General features: G+C 46.5%; 1 protein-coding gene across 1 annotated transcript; it reads left to right on the forward strand.

The window, feature by feature from the left end:
• Positions 1-11,267: 11,267 nt before the first annotated feature.
• On the forward strand, positions 11,268-16,061 carry LOC121989753 (peptide methionine sulfoxide reductase A5-like). The gene is made up of 4 exons (XM_042543974.1): positions 11,268-11,652; positions 12,998-13,110; positions 14,219-14,363; positions 15,722-16,061. The coding sequence occupies exons 1-4, from the start codon at positions 11,371-11,373 to the stop codon at positions 15,917-15,919; spliced, it is 738 nt and encodes a 245-aa protein (XP_042399908.1). The 5' UTR covers positions 11,268-11,370; the 3' UTR covers positions 15,920-16,061.
• Positions 16,062-17,620: the final 1,559 nt, after the last annotated feature.

A 17,620-nucleotide genomic window follows, 5' to 3' on the forward strand; every position in this document is an offset into this window, starting at 1 on the left:
CGAGCCGTACACAGAATCATACGGTGGAAGCTTCCACCGTCACATCTGGGATATGCTCGGACGATTGCGGAATGGCGCCAGAGGTACTTTTCTGACACAGGCTTGTTAAGGTATGTTTGGGGAAGCGTGCACACATCGGAAAACATGCTCGCACTCCCCCGGGGTCCTATATAAAGACCCTAGACGTCAACGAAGGTATGCACACATTTCTACTGCAGCCTCGTTACTCTGCCTCTCTCGTTACCTGACTTGAGCGTCAGAGGGCCGTCGCCGGGAAACCCCTCCTGGCTCGGCTTCCTTGCAGGTTCGTCGGAAGGCTACACCACCAGTCGGAGACAGCGGAGCGTGCCACGCCCCCAGCGTCCGTCGACTCAGTGCTCGGACAGGATCAATGATCATAAATGCTAAATGATCTTGTCTAAGCACTGAGTCGATGGACATTGGGGACGTGGCGCTCTCCGCTGTCTTCGACTGGTGATGTGGATCTCTGACGAACCTGCAAAGAAGCCGAGCCGGGAGGGGTTTTCCGGTGACGACCCTCCGACGCTCAAGTCAGGCAGCGAAGAAGAAGAGCAAAGTAATGCTACTGTGGCTACAGTGATGAGAATTGCATACCTCCTTCGAAGTCTAGGGGTCCTTATATAGGACCCCGGGGGGGTACGGGCACGCTTCTCGAGGTGTGCACGCTTCCCCAAACATACCTCAATAGGGTTGTGTCAGAAAAGCATGTCTGCCGTCATTCCGCAATCGTCCGAGCATATTCCTGATGTGACGGTGGAAACTTCCATCATACGATACATTGTCCGCTCCAGCCGCCGACCATGCTGTTTGTCGGCGGCAGGTGTCTCGAGGATGAAGTTACCAGCTGTCCTTTTTGTCTCTTTGCGCTCTTATTTGTTCCCGGGCCGAGCGGACTAGCCGCTCGGGACTCCTGGCTTTCGAGAATGCTCCAGTACCTCAGACCGGGCGGGGAAGCTCTGCTCATGTGCTCGGATGGGATTGCGCCTTATTGTCCTGTGGCTTGGCCGGGCGGCATATCCGCTCGGCCCAGAGACTCTTTTTACCTGAGCATCGGAAACCCGATCCCTGGTGGGGTTGTCTTTCGTCCGGCCTGGGAGACCCATGGCGGGATGTTCGGTCGGCCGGATGCTTGGTCGGCCTGCCAGTCCGCTCGGCATGACCTCTGTCCGCTCGGCACGACCTTGGTGTAGACCCTCTTGACCATTGACCTCCACGTGTCGTTGACCTCCCGCCAACGAGGGTCCCCCGTCCTTACCACCGGATCACATGCCTCCCCCTCAAGTCTAGTCGAAGGAGGCGCCGAGTCTGACTAACTGGACTATGAGTTTGGCCAAGTGTGTACCTCCGCTTGGCCACTATGGGGTCGAATAGCGTCGGTCGACTTATTACCGAGGGTTGTCCAATCGGCTTGTGGTGCTGTCCGCGGGATCTTCTCAGAATGCGTGTAAATCTTCGCCATTATGGTTGAGCACGCGGGTTCTGCCTCGTGATGGGGCTCATTAAATGCCCTCCTCTGACCGAGTGCCACGTGGCGCTGGTGACGTCATCGTACGACCACCGCCTTACGCCCGATGCGACATCCGTCGGTTTGAAATGGACGGTTGGATGCGGGCCTCGGGTTATGTGACCTGCATCCGATGGCTCGGGCGGATCGAACCCACCCTTATAAGGCTTTCGCCGCCGCACCTTTGCCTTCGCGTGCTCAGAAGCCTCTCCCTGCACTCCTCGCTCTGGTGACCTTGTTCCCCGGTATTCCAGCGACCCCTCGCCCTCTTCCTTCGATCATCTTTTCTGTAAGGTTCTTCTGCCTTTCTCTTTTTGGTTCTCGTGTTGTCATTCTTGGTCGCGCTCTTGTCTTTCGGTTACTGTTTCGCTCATCTTCTCGCTTGCGCCTTTGCTTTTCCTTTCGACTTTTGCCTCCTCCGTTGTTCCGCCGATGGCAAGCTCTTCTCAGCTCGTGGACCTCGCTCTCGGCCCATGGTGTACCACCATGGAATCGTGGTTCGATCGGCGTGATGCCGAGAGCCTGATAAACACTTTTGATATCCCTTCAGATTTCGAACTGATTTTACCTTCACCTTCCGCTCGGCCGCACAACCCTCCGCGCAACGCCCTTTGTCTTTTCCACGACCAATTCATAGTCGGTCTGCGATTTCCCCTCCACCCCTTCACCGTTGAAGTTTGCAACTTCTTTGGCATTCCGCTCGCCCAACTGGTTCCCAACACTTTTGGCCTTCTGTGCGGAGTTGTGGTCTTATTTAAGATACACAACATTCCCCTCCGCCCCGGAAGTTTTCTATTATTTTTATTATCCCAAGCAGTCTGAGCCGGGCACTTATCTATTTCAGGCTCGGCATGGTTTGGTCTTCTTCGATAAACTGTCCTCTTCCAACAAACATTGGAAAGAGAACTACTTTTTTCTTCGTATCCTCGGTCGGATTTCTTTCTGGACCAAATGGCAGGTCGGACCGCCCACCTCCCCTGAGCTGAAGAAGTTTAAGACCCGACCGGACTATCTTCAAGCAGCGAATCTGCTAGCCGGTCTGAAGCTCGACATCAACAAGCTCTTACATGAAGGAGTGATGTATATATTCGGTTTGAGTCCGAGCCGGACCCCGCTCCCGAGCAGCTTTGGTAAAAACTTCACTTGCACATTTGCCTTGAGTTCTAACTGATTTCCTTCTCCTTTCCTTGCAGCGAACATCGTAATGGAATCTGTGTTGTTCGGTATTTTGAAGAAGAAAACGGTCCCGCTCGAGGCGGCAGCGGCCAAGGAAATGGAGCAGTTGGGCATTGCTCCGGTCGGCTCGCACGAGGATGATAGCAAAGCAAATGCAGGGGAGTCGGCCTCTCAAGCTTCACCTGTGGATGCGGCTGGCAGTGCAACTTCTAGCAAGGCACCGACCGCTCGGGAGGAAGACTCCGATCCGGAGGACGAGCTCTCGCTCGACAGGAAAAGACGGCGTGTTGAGATGCCTCTTCGTTCGGCCACCTCAGCAGTGCAAGCGTCCGAGCGGACGGGCACCGCATCTTAACGTGGCAAAGCGCCATCGGTTGAGGCGCTCTCCTCCGACCGGACCCCCTCCCAACTGGATCCGCCTACGAACCCCCTCGAAGCGGTGCCAGTCCGCTCTCTGCCTCCTGTACCCCACCGAGTTCGCCGCTTGGGCATTCTATCCACAATGTCCATCCCGGCCTCCGATCCCTTGGCGTCCGCTCACACGACTCCGGGCCGGCGCCGCACCATTAGGGCCACCCTGCATCTCCCCACTGAGGCGTTTATGGCCGAGTCCGATCAGTCGGCGGCTCCTGAACATATGATCACTATCAAGGGGCCCCTTGCTGAGATGTGGGTGAACGCTCGAGCCCGGGTGGCCATGATACCGCTCGACAAACTGGCTGACAGTCACATGCAGCAGCCCACAGGGGTAAGCTTTATTTCTGCTCTTTTTATGTAGCCTTCCCGGTCGGCCTTTTAACATTCCTGTGTATATCAGAGATGGGTGGAAAACATTGTTGTCGCCTCTCGCCCGTCTTCCTCTCAAGGCCCTTCATATGCCGAGCTGCAGAAGGAGCTCGCAAAGACCAAGGGCCTGCTAGAGGCCGGGAGGAAGAAGACGGCCGACCAGGCATACATGCTGGACCAGCTTGACAAGCAGGTCAAAACTTATGACTGCAAGATTGAGCTCGCCACCACTCGGAAGAACACCGCTATCGCTGATCTGAATAAAAAGAATGTGGAGGCCCGAGCTCTGGAGCAGCGTGTGAAAGAGCTGGCCGAGCTGCTAGAAGGAGAGCAGAAAGGCCGCTTGAAGGAGGTTACCAAACTCAAGGACGATTTGAAGGCCTTGCAGGAGGCTCTTGATGCTTCCCGTGCCGCCTTCAAAGAGTACCAAGAAGCGGAGCCAGGCCGCGTCGCCACCTTGAGGCAAAAATACATCCGCTCGGCGGAATTTGTGGAGAAGGTTTGAGACCGGATGGTCATCGCCTTCGAGTTGGCCATCACCGCCACGACGGACTATCTGAAGTCCAAGGGTCATCTCCCCGAATTCGTGGTCATCCCTGCTACGGAGCATGCGGCGCTTCTCACCACCATCTCGAAGCATGTTTTCAACTACCTTGAATGAAGTATTTTCTGTAATTCTCTCGATCGGCTGAACCTTAATTTTAATGAATTGCATATGTAACTTTGCCCTCGGTCGACTAACTTTTAAATGTAACTTGGGAATGCCAACTTTTGCTCTGCTAGCCTTTCGTTTGAGTGTTCCTTGTAATTGTGCCGATCGGTCGCTCGACCTTTTTTTTCGCATGTAATTTCTTAACTTCCTCGCTCGATCAAACGACCTTCACTCCGCATGGAATTTCTGTTAGTTTTTCGTTGATCGACGCTGGTAAGCGCACGCCATTGTTTTCTCCCTGTCCTTAGGATCAAGCACCTTTTATCCAGCACGGTACGGCTGGAGGTGGTTTGCGCTCCATGGTCGATCTAGTCGCCGTCCGTCCTCATCTTCCAAGTAGTATACACTCGATCGGAGCTTCTCGACGACTCTGAAGAGCCCCGCCCAAGGAGCTGCCATTTTACCCACATCGTCGACCGGCTTCACCTACTTTCATACCAGATCGCCGACCTGGAACGCTCTAGGAATTACACGCCTGTTGTAACTCTGCTTCATTTTTTGTCGGTACGCCATCAGCCGGACGGCTGCTTTAGCTCATGCTTCGTCAACTAGGTCCAACTCTAGCTGTCTCCGCTCGGCGTTGTCCCCATCGTAGTTCTGGATCCGATCGGACTCGACTCCGACCTCGACTGGGACGACCGTCTCGCCCCCGTATACCAAGTGAAACGGTGTTACCCCCGTTCCCTCCTTTGGGGTCGTGCGAATGTCTCATAGCACGCCGGGCAGCTCGTCCACCCAGCTTCCTCCCATGTGATCGAGTCGAACCCGAAGCATTCGCAGGATCTCCCGGTTGGCTACTTCGGCTTGACCATTGCTCTGAGGGTACGCCACGGAAGTGAAGTGTTGTTCGATGTCATATCCCTTGCACCATTCTCCGAGCTCCTGACTAGCGAATTGCCGCCCATTATCTAAAATGAGCCACGAGGGATGCCAAACCGACAAATTATATGTTGCCAGATGAACTTTTTGACCATCTGCTCGGTTATTCTGGCCAGTGGTTCGGCTTTGACTCACTTGGAGAAATAGTCGACCGCCACTAATAAAAACTTCCGTTGCCCGGTCGTCATAGGGAAAGGCCCCACTATATCCATACCCCACTGGTCAAACGGGCAGGACATAGTAGACGCCTTCATCTTCTCCGTTGACCTATGGGAGAAGCTGTGGAACTTCTGACAGGAAAGGCAGGTAGCGACGGTTCGAGCGGCGTCTTCCTGTAGAGTCGGCCAGAAGTATCCAGCCAGCATGACCTTCCTAGCCAGCGATCGCCCGCCCGGATGACCTCCGCAAGATCCTTGATGTACTTCTCGGAGAATATATTCCGCGTCCTCCGAGCTGACACACTTCAGCAGCGGGCGGGAGAACGCCTTTTTGTAAAGTTGATCCCCAACGAGCGTGAACCGGCCGGCTCTCCTTCTTAGTAATTGGGCTTCCTCCCGATCGGACGGCATGACTTCCTAACGCAAAAATTCTATTATCGTTGTTCTCCAATCGCTCGGGAATGTGAGGCCTTCCATCCGGTCGATGTGAGCCACTAGGGACACCTGCTCAATTGGCTGTTGGATGAAGATCGGCGATATTGAGCTAGCGAGCTTGGCTAATTCATCCACTGACTAGTTCTCGGCTCGGGGGATTTTCTGTATGACAACCTCGATGAAGTTACTTCTGAGCTTTTCAAAGGCATCCGCGTAGAGCCGGAGCCTTGCGCTGTTTATCTCGAAGGACCCCGAGAGTTGCTGAGCGGCCAATTGGGAGTCAGAGTACAGTATCACACGGTGGGCTCCCACATGCCGAGCGGTCTGTAGGTCGGCTATGAGGGCCTCGTATTCCGCCTCGTTATTTGTTGCCCGGTAATCCAGCCGGACGGGCAGATGCATCTGTTCTTCTTAAGGAGAGAGCAGCAAGATGTCGATTCCACTCCCGAGCCGAGTGGACGACCCGTCCACAAATACCTTCCACAAAGCTTCGGGTTCAGGATTTTGTACCTCTGTTACGAAATCCGCTAAGGACTGCGCCTTGATCGCCGAGCGGGGTTGATACTGGATGTCAAATTCACTGAGCTCTGTTGTCCACTTAATGAGCCGCCCGGACGCCTCAGGGTTTAGAAGTACTCTTCCTAGCGGGTTGTTTGTCATAACGATGATAGTATGCGCCAAGAAGTAAGGACAGAGCCTCCGTACGGTCAGGACTAGGGTGAACACGAGCTTCTCGAGACCAGTATAGCGGGACTTAGCATCTTTTAAGATATGGCTCAAGAAATACACTGGCTGCTCTTCTCCGTCTCCCTTTACCAGTGCCGAGCCGACAGCATGCTCGGTTGATGACAGGTATATGCAGAGCGGCTCGCCCACGTTTGGTTTAGCCAGTACAGGTAGTGAGTTGAGATAGGCTTTTAGCTCTTCGAACGCCCGGTCACACTCCTGATCCCACTAGAACTTGGTGGCCTGGCGCAGAATCTTGAAAAATGACAAGCTCCGGTCGGCTGTCTTAGAGATGAATCTTGACAGTGTCGTTATCCGGCCGGTGAGGCGTTGCACTTCTCTCAGATTCTTTGGAGGCGGCATGTCTTGCAGCGCTTTCACCTTGCTAGGGTTCGCCTATGCCCCGCTCGGTCACAATATATCCCAAAAAGCGCCCGCCTTTTGCTCCGAACAGATATTTTTAAGGGTTTAGTTTGACTCCATACCTCCTCAGTGTTCGGAAGGTTTCCTCTATGTTTGTACAAAGATCGGCCGCTCAGAGTGACTTGATTAGTATATCATCCATGTAGACTTCCAAGTTGCGCCCGATCTGCTCCCGAAATACTTTGTTCATCAGGCGTTGGTATGTAGCCCCAGCGTTCTTGAGTCCGAACGACATCACATTGTAGCAGTAGGAGCCGTCCGCAGTAACGAAGCTCACTTTGTCCTGATCTTCCCGAGCGAGCGGCACTTAGTGGTAGCCCTGGTATGCATCCAGCATGCATATCAGCTCGTACCCCGAGGTAGAGTCTACCAATTGATCGATCCGGGGCAGAGGGTAAAAATCCTTCGGGCATGCCTTGTTTAGATCCCGGAAGTCGATGCAGACTCTCCATTTGTTGCCTGGCTTGGAGACTAGCACCACATTGACGAGCCAGCTCGGGAATTGCACCTCCCGTATGTGGTCGGCCTCCAGCAGTTTCTCAACTTCAGCTCGGATGATGACATTCTGTTCAGCGCTGAAGTCCCTCTTCCTCTGCTTCACCGGCCGAGCGTCCGGTCGGACGTGGAGTTCATGTTGCGCTACGCTCAGCGAGACCCCCGGTAGTTCATGAGTTGACCAAGCGAAGACGTCGCAATTTCGCTGGAGACATCCGATCAGCTCCTCCCTCTAGCCCGGCTCCAGGTCGGATGCTATAAAAGTCGCGGCCTCCGATCGGGTAGGGTGGATCTGTACCTCCTCTTTTTCTTCATAAACTAAAGAAGGTGACTTCTCAGTTATAGCGTTTACCTCGACTCGTGGCATTTTCCGAGGGGATTTAGCCTCGGCTCGAACCATTTCTACGTAGCATCATCGGGCTGCCAGTTGATCCCCTCGGACTTCTCCCACCTGGTCTTCCACAGGGAACTTGACTTTCTGGCAGAAAGTCGAGACGACTGCTCAGAACTCATTGAGTGTCGGTCGCCCCAAGATCACATTATACGCTGAAGGAGCATCAACCACAATGAAGTTGGCGGTCCGCGTTCTTCTAAGCGGCTCCTCTCCCAGTGAGATAGCCAGCTGGACCTGTCCGACCGACAAAACTTCATTACCGGTGAACCCGTAAAGGGGGGTTGCCATTGGCAGCAACTCGGCTCTGTCAATTTGCAATTGGTCGAAGGCCTTCTTGAAGATTATGTTAACCGAGCTGCCTGTATCAATAAAAATACGGTGAATAGTGTAGTTAGCTATTACCGCTCGGATGATGAGGGCGTCATCATGCGGGACTTCGACTCCTTCGAGATCCCTAGGCCCAAAGCTGATCTCAGGCCCGTTCGCCCGCTCCTGACTGCAGCCAACAACATGGATCGTGAGCTGCCTTGCATGCGCCTTCCTTGCTCTGTTGGAGTCTCCTCCGGTCGGCCCTCCGGCGATGATGTTGATTTCACCCCTCGACGCATTGCCTCTATTCTCTTCCTCCCGAGCGGATGGCCTGTGGACGCTCGTGCGATGTCCGAGGTTGAGTCCTGGGCTGCTAATGATGTTTCTGTTCGGGGGGATCCTCTTTCTGTACGCTGACTAGGGCTCTGGTGTCGATGTCGTCGATTCGGCGAAGGCGATCGACGACGGTAGCTCCTTGGCGTAGGATGAGCGATTGGGGGGAGGCTCCGACAGTCGCGGGTGTTGTGAGTTGCTGACTGATGGAGTGAACAAAACATGGGGGTCCATACCTTCCCCCTAGGCTTAGGTCGATCGGCCGCTACTTGTTGAACGACCTGTGGCCTTGCTTGCTGATGAGGCCGGGCGACTTCTGCGTGGGGTCCTCTTGGTGGTTGATAATTGGAAGGCGGCTTCCGTTCGGCTTGAGCTGGTGGCTTAGGTGGTGCTTCCTTTTTCCTCGCCATCTGAGCTTCCTCCACGTTGATGTACTCGTTGGCCTTGTTCAACATGTGGTCGTAGCTACGAGGCGACTTTCTAATGAGCGAACCAAAGAAATCCCCTCCACAAGCCCCTGTGTGAACGCGTTCATCATAGTTTCCGAGGTGACCGTCGTGATGTCCATGGCCACCTGGTTGAAGCGTTGGATGTAAACTCGGAGTGACTCCCTCGATCCTTGCTTGATGGCGAATAGACTGACGCTGATTTTCTGATAGCGTTTGCTGCTTGCGAAGTGGTGGAGAAAGGCCGTGCGGAACTCTTTGAAGCTTGTTATTGATTCGTCCGGCAGCCTCCGGAACCACCGTTGCGCCGACCCAAAAAGAGTGGTGAGGAACACCCGGCACTTCACCCCATCTGTATATTGATGTAAAGTGGTTGTGTTGTCGAACTTACCCAGATGGTCGTCCAGGTCAGTGGTCCCGTTGTATTCCCTGATCGCCGGGGGCGCGTAATGCCTTGGTAGTGGGTCGTGCAGGATGACCTCGGAGAACTGTCTATTGATCCGCTCGGGGGATGAGTCTGTCCGTGGCGCCTTGCCTTTTCTGTTGTCCCGCGCGGGGGCCTCGTCTGACGAAGATCCTCTGTCGAGGTTGGCCTGAGCGACTTCTGACGATGTTTGGAATAAAGCCCGATGGAACGGTATCGGGGCGGGCCGAGCTTCCACCTGCGTGCCGGTCGGACCTTTGTTCTGGCCCCATATTGAGAGCTGCTCCGGCCGGTCGTCTGGTGCCGCCCGACCGCCTGATGCCGACGTTGCCTGTTGCGCTATCCGATCGGCTTGAGCCTTTTGCTGTTGCTCGACTATCTTGGTCGCCCGCGCTTGGATGAGCGTGTCTAGTTCTTCGGGAGAGAGCGTCACCAAGAGTTGACGTCCAGCTTCTTCCATCGTCTATGTTCGGAGTCAGGAACGTTCCCACAGACGGTGCCAATTTGATCCTGTCTGAGCGCTGAGTCGATGGACACTGGGGACGTGGCGCTCTCTGCTGTCTTCGACTGGTGATGTGGATCTCCAGCGAACCTGCAAAGAAGCCGAGCCGGGAGGGGTTTCCCGACGACGACCCTCCGACGCTCAAGTCAGGCAGCGAATAAGAAGAGCAAAGTAACGCTACTGTGGCTACAGTGATGAGAATTGCATACCTCCTTCGAAGTCTAGGGGTCCTTATATAGGACCCTGGGGAGGCGCGGGCACGCTTCTCGAGGCGTGCACGCTTCCCCAAACATACCTCAGTAGGGTTGTGTCAGAAAAGCATGTCTGACGCCATTCCGCAATCGTCCGAGCATATCTCTGATGTGACGGTGGAAACTTCCACCGTACGATACGCTGTCCGCTCCGGCCGCCGACCATGCTGTTTGTCGGCGGCAGGTGTCTCGAGGATGAAATTACCAGCTGTCCTTTTTGTCTCTTTGCGCTCTTATTTGTTCCCGGGTCGAGCGGACTAGCCGCTCGGCACTCCTGGCTTTCGGGAATGCTCCGGTACCTCGGACCGGGCGGGGAAGCCCTCCTCATTTGCTCGGATGGGATTGCGCCTTATTATCCTGTGGCTTGGCCGGGCGGCATGTCCGCACGGCCCAGAGACTCTTTTTACCTGAGCATCGGAAACCCGATCCCTGGCCGGGCTGTCTTTTGTCCGACCTGGGAGACCCATGGCGGGATGTTCGGTCGGCCGGATGCTTGGTCGGCCCGCCAATCCGCTCGGCATGACCTCTGTCCGCTCGGCACGACCTTGGTGTACACCCTCTTGACCATTAACCTCCACGTATCATTGACCTCCCGTCAACGAGGATCCCTCATCCTTACCATCGGATCACTAAATTTATTATAATTAAAGTAAAAAAAATCAAAGGAATATATCTTTTTAGGTGGGTTTTAATTTGAAAAGTAAATTTTAAATTTAAATTCTCAATAGGACAGATTTGACATATTCAATGATATTTACATTATAATAACTCTAATTTCATAATTATTACCATTCACATTATAACCACTATCAAATAAGACTTATATATTTATATTATAACAGTTTAATATACTCTCATTGTTATAATTACAATAATAACTATAAAGTATAACTACTATTACAATTATTATCAGAGTAAGACATCTAAATTATCATTTAAGGGTTTAATCTCAACATATATTTATAAAAAAATTTCTTCTAAATAGAGGTATAATTAAAGGATGTTTGACTTCTGAGTTAGTCGTTACATACATTTTTCGATTTATCTTGATTATCGATGAACATGATCGACCATCCCAGAGATCCTCAATAAAATTAATTGGGAATAGTATTTTTACTCTTACAACTACTATGAACTTATCTTTGATCGATCAATCTAATAATATCGAATACAACTATATCATTTTAAAGGGGCTGATGGTATGAGAGTGAAAAATGTAGTTTGTCAAATTTAGAAAGGTCAATTGAAAAATTAGAAATATATATATATATATTCCACACCTGAAGCGATCAAACCAAAATGGTTCGAGGAGATTAGGGAAGTGGCTCGCAGGTCCACGGGTTCCATCTCGCCAACGGCCGATTGGTTCGCGATCCGAATCGAATTGGAGCTCGCCATGGCAGATCTCCGCTTTCTGCTGTGCGTTCTGTTCCTCTTCGCCATTTCCACGGCCAACTGGGCGTCGGCGGCGCGGTTCCCCGGTAGGATCTCGCAGCCGCCACCGTCGACGAACCAGGAGACGCTTCGGATTGCTGTGTTTGCTCTCGGGAGCTTCTGGCGATCCGAGGCGGCCTTCGGCTGTCTTCCTGGTGTCGTCCGTACTTCCGTCGGCTACGCCGGTGGATCCAAGACTAACCCCGAGTACCGCAATTTGGGAGATCATGCCGAGTGCGTCCGCGTGAGTCTTCTTTTCTAATGTGTTCTCTGCACTGAAACTTGTGCTTTGTTGCCTCCTTTAGGTTGGTAAATGTGGATTGAGATTGATCTGTTTGACTGTGTTCCCTTTTCTGCTTCTATTTGTTATGTTAGACATCTAGGGCTTTTTATTGGGGGACATGTCGTATGCCACTTGGAAAATTACCCAAACAAAAAAAAAATCTAATTAGGATTATAGGAGGTGCATTCGTCTTTACTTCGAGTTTTTGACGGACTTGGTCGAATAAATTTGCGTAAGATGTAATTGCTTTACTCCTCCCCCATTTTGGTCCACTGAAGTGCTTGTGAAAGACTCTTTCAAGACTTCGAAGCAGCAAAAACATACTATATAATCCTTAAAACGATTTTATGTACTCTTGAATGTTTTTAGATGATAAAAGCAATGGATCAGGGTCTACCTTTGCAGGGAGAAAGTGTTTTCAAGTAAACCAATTAAATTCAAATTTAGAATTTTTTAAAAGATTTAAAATCATTAAATAACCATGATTAGTCTTTTATAGTATACTGGAAGATATGAGCTCTCCTCAACATTTTTCTTATTAGTTTCTCCTAGGAAGTTATATAAGCGTAATGTCCCTTGATTCTATGCCTGTTCCATGTTGTTCGAAGTTTGTTCATTTTAAGTAATTAAATGGCCTTTACCGCAGGGAAAAATTATTTCAAAGTTGTTTTATATTGAAACCAATTTCACTTTTTATCATCTAGAGATATCATTTTTTGTTGGCAAGTTCTCATCCACTGATTCTTGTTCCTACTGAAATAAATTCCTATATAATAGTACAAGAACAGTTGCAATTGTTTATCTTGATTAAAAAAATTTTAATCAATTTCTTATTGCAAATTCTCTAGTTGTTGGCATATATGGTTTGTACGGAAAATTGTTTTGGTAGTAATGCTTGTAGTTCACTACTATTAATTAAGAGTTATATGTACAACTGAAAATAAGATTCAAAATATACCTTTCTAATTGTTTGTGAAATGTAATTTTTGGGCGCATGCTTTTGAGTGAGCCTCAGCTTGTTTAACGAAGTAGTGAAACTGGATTTCAAGTTTCTGTGCCTGCTGAACTTAGTCTATATAGTGTGCTTGTGTTTTGTGGCTTGTCTATTTGCTCATGTTTCTGTAGTGTCAAATTTAGAAAGATCTGATGCTGATAGTTGCTAAACCATTACGTAATGGATATCCTCAGAAAATAACAAATAATAGTTATAAAAATTATGCAAATACAATTTATGAGTTTCTGGTTACATGGATTCTTGTGCTTATGGATCTCTTTACTAATGATTTATTTGTTTCATTTTATGAAGATTGAGTACAACCCCAAGTTGATTCAATTCAAACAGCTCCTTGATGTCTTTTGGGCTAGCCATGATTCTAGGCAAGTTTTTGGACAAGGACCCGATGTTGGTAACCAGTACAGGTAATATTATTTTCTAATAACTCTGCTATCATTTTAAGGCAGTTAAGATATGCAACGGATGTATAAAGAATTAATTGTTTGGTCGGAGTTTATCCAAGGAAAAAAATGTTGTATAGTATGTTTTTGGTTTTGGTCCTATTTATACCAAAATATCCTCATGTGTAGTCTGTCGGTGGTACACAATTCAATCTCAAAGAAGACGAAGAAGAATTTATGAAATAAAGCTAATTAAGTATACGTGACAAACAAGCATTAACAAAAATATTCTGGTAGGTATTTTAATATTCTTGACACAGAGAATAATCTATAAACAAAAGAAATTAGCAATATATACAGAACAAAAACTCCGTGTATTTGCAAATAAGAAAACAATTTTGTTCTTCAGACTTGATCAATATTGCAAAGCTGGAATCACTGTGGCTTTCTGCCATTTTTGTTCGTACTGTGAAAAGTTGATACCTAGTCATCTTTTTTTTTCCATAAATTTCTTATTGTAAAATCTCCTTAATGCAAAAATGAATAAGTAAATAAATAAAATCCTGTTTTATTATTTCATGGGCACTAAATTTAATGCTGGTCTGCTTATTTGTTGCTTTATTAAAGTAATATTAGTTGTTATTTGCAGTGTAAATTGAAACAAACTTTACACATGAATATTTTCTTTTAAGTATGACTGCCTTCCCTAAACTTCACTCTTTACACAATTAGTCCTCTTGGTGAAGTAACTTCTCTGGAATAAAAGCATATTTAGCAATCAGAATATTGCTATGATCTATAAGATAACATCATTAACATTTGGGGGATGATGGCTTATGTAGTCGAGAAAGCTAAGTCAATATTTTTTGTAAGTGACACTTTCCAATGACATACACACAGAACTGTATTTTCTCATTCTGATTATGCTATTAACATCTTGAGTTTTGTGAGCTAATGTGTATAAGCCTTGTGATAGTCTGATTACCTTTTTCACTAGGCTATGCCATATACTTGTTATGCTGAATAGAGGCCAAATTGTGAGAATATACATGTGATGCTGCTCATAGCACTGGTTCTCTTGTTGTTACCTGTGTGAACTTTGCAAATTCTAAAGTGATTTGGCTCTCTACAGATCCATTATCTTTACAAATGGAACACAAGAGAGTAGGATAGCTGCTTTGAGTAAAGAGAGGGAACAGGCCAAGAGTAGGAGCAGTGTTGTGACCACAGAAATTCAGGAACTTGGAGTATTTTATCCTGCAGAAGCTGAACATCAGGTTTTTTTATTCCACCAGTGTTTAATTCTGATGTATTGGTAATATTTCTTTTTCTCCATGTGTTTGGCTGGTTCATTGCATTTAAAGTTTGTATATTTTAGAATGTTGTTTTATATGAAAATATTAGATAATCATTCGATAGTATTCCTAAAAAAAATAAGGAAGAGCTCAAAGATCTGATTGATCAGTACGGTCGAACAAGAGGAATATCTGCCAAAACATATGATTTAGTATGGGATTCACATGTAACTGCTTAAATTGGCTGTTGACCAATTGAATGAGGAATTCATCTCAAGGTCTTGGTGTAATAACAGGGAATATCTACCAGTTTTTTGTCTGGTAGTTTCTCCACACCTTGCTCTAAGTTATGCTCAACCTATCTATTGCAACTAACTTAAATATCAGAGATGCTATAACAAAAGTTTTCAAAACACCCCAAGGTTACATAGATAATGTCAACACGTTTATACGATAATTGACATTCAGCTGGAATCAACTGGAGAAAATTAAAAGGCATGCACTCAATATATGACAAAAATCATTAGTAATTAGTGTAACAGAAAGTTAAAACTAAAGGCAAGTGCTGTAAGTGGGTAAGCAGTAATGCATAGATAAGCTTCTGTTATGAACTGCAAATGATGAGATTGAATGCCCCACATACAAGGGTTTGTTGTGGGAGTGATGATTTATAACAGTTCTAAGTTAGTGAGTTTTTATAGATGAGCATTACACGATACCAGAACTCCCGAATGAGTGGCATATCCTGTGTTATAGACAATCTAGACATGACACGGCATTGAGGCTCACAAGACAACTGGGCAATGAAATCTTAACCAATTGAGGAAAAGGGTTCTCATTTAATGACGGTTGAAGTAGGTTAACCAAGTCAGAATATAATAATAGATCAGTTCACTGATTGTTTTATTCCATTGTTATAGATGAATTGGCTCATTTCATGTCATTTCGTATCATTTTCCTGTAAGGATGGAAAGTGAGATAAATGGAGATGGTAACACGGTAAAAGAGAAATTACAGAGTGACCCTCTCATGTTGTTTTCTTAAAGGTTAAGATATGAATACAGTTGTTTTCTCATGATTTCTGTGTGATTCGAAGGAAGAAAAAAATTGTTGTTTTGGTCATGAAATACATGGTTTTATGTGATGAAATAATTCTCTTCAGTAATACAAAAAGAAAATTTGATCTAGACAACGTATTGTTGGAGCATTCAACTTGGCAATAGATTGTTCTCATTATCCTGCTTGTAAATGCCATCAGACAAATTTGTATATGCCTTTAGGTCCTATCTAAATGCTTGCTCCATGATACAATGTTCACTAAGTTCTTCCACTTGATGCAGAAATTCGAGCTGAAGCGCAAATGGTTTCTATTGCAGTTGATCGGTAATTTGTCGAACGACGAACTCTTAACCTCCAACTTGGCTTCCAAGTTGAATGGCTATGCTGCGGAACTTTGCCCTTCAAATATCCAAAGCAAGATTAGTGCCAAGATCGACGAGATAGTAAAAACCCATTGGCCTCTCCTGCGGGATATATAGCATAGCAGCCCCCTCTGACTTGGACATGCATTGTCTTTGCATTCACTTCCACAATTTTAAGCAATCACTCATTCAGAAGGAGTTTCTTTGCCATTTTAAATTTTGTAAAACTTTATGAACCTGAAGTAGCTATGCTTCATTATATACTGCGTGTAATCATTGCTTGGGATCACTGTTCAAGACAAGTGATGTAATATACGGAGCAGCATCTGAGAGATACAGTGCAACCTCTTCGGCGCCGCCCGTGCAGCTAGCAGTGCAGTCCTCGCCCGTGGCGGTGGACCGTCCATCAGGGGATGACCAGCCTTGTCTTAGAGTTTGTTTGGATGGGGTGAGGAAATGTTCATTAACGAAAAAGGAAGGAAGGAGAAGGGAAAGGAAGTAAAGTATGTAACTTTTCCTTATTTGGGATGAAGAGAAGATTCATTGAAGTAACATGTGTTACTTTATTTAGGAGTAAAAAAAAGGAGAATGAAAGTTAAATAAATAAAATTATAAAAATATCTTTACTTTTTAAAATAGATATTTTTTATAATATTAATTTTCATTTAATAAATATAAATTAGATATTTTTAAATAATAATATTAATTTTTATTTTTATTTTTATTTTTATAAAACAGAAATAAAATATATCTTATTTTTATAAAAACCAATCCACTATAATAAGCACAAAGTAGATCCAACATCAAGTAACAAGTCTTACATAAAAAATAATAGTTTAACAAATATTCAAGATCATCCAAGTACATGGAATTCAAATGCATAGTACATAACATCCAAATATATAATACCAATACATAACAAGCAACAAATTAATCATGTCGTAGATTCTCTCCATTTAACATTTGAAATAATAAGTTTTTGCGATGTTCGAAAGGGCATCCAAGTAAACCTCTCAGCATCTTCGGGCGTTGAACAAGATACAAATAGCATGTAGAAATTATATGTTGCTCAACACCTAATTGAATCAATAAACTCCACACTTCATGCTCGGGAATAAGAAGTTCATCTTGACTTAACTATTTCATGTGTTGAATTCATGATGGCTTGAGTTATATGGTCAATTGCATTGGTTATATCGTCATCATCAAATTTACCTTTCTTTACACTCTTATTCTTAGATGATGCTCCAACAATATAGGTGGAGATTCAGTTGGTTTAGAATTAAGAGATGAAATTTAAGTACCCTCATTAACTGTATTTGAATTGTCCAAATAGATTTTCTATTGAGATATTATAAATTCAACTTCATCAAAAAATGAATTGATATTTAGGAAGGAGAAAGATGAGATGAGCAAAGTTACAGAAATAAAAAAGATGTAGATGATTGGACATTTCACCAATGGGATGTAGATTGTTGGAAACTCCACCGATAAAGATGAGATGAGAGGGGAGGCAAAATAAACTCAAAAAAATCCAACCAAAAATAATAGCAAAACAGGGAAGGATACACGAAGAAGAAAAGATCACGTAATATTAGTTTCGACAAAAGAAAATTTGGCCGGATTGTAACACCGAGACAAAACCTAGCATAGTAGAGAATACACAAAGAAGAAAAGATAAAGGTTACCTTTCATCGGAGAGATTCGACGAGGGTTGGTGTCGGTGCCAAGAAGTGAGTGTTGTGTTGGAGTCGACGGTGTGAGATTTTCTCGTCTGATAGCACAGAAAGAATACCTAGCAAACAACGAATTTGAGAT

Source organism: Zingiber officinale, chromosome 6B, assembly GCF_018446385.1.
Source record: "Zingiber officinale cultivar Zhangliang chromosome 6B, Zo_v1.1, whole genome shotgun sequence".
Lineage (NCBI taxonomy): Eukaryota > Viridiplantae > Streptophyta > Magnoliopsida > Zingiberales > Zingiberaceae > Zingiber > Zingiber officinale.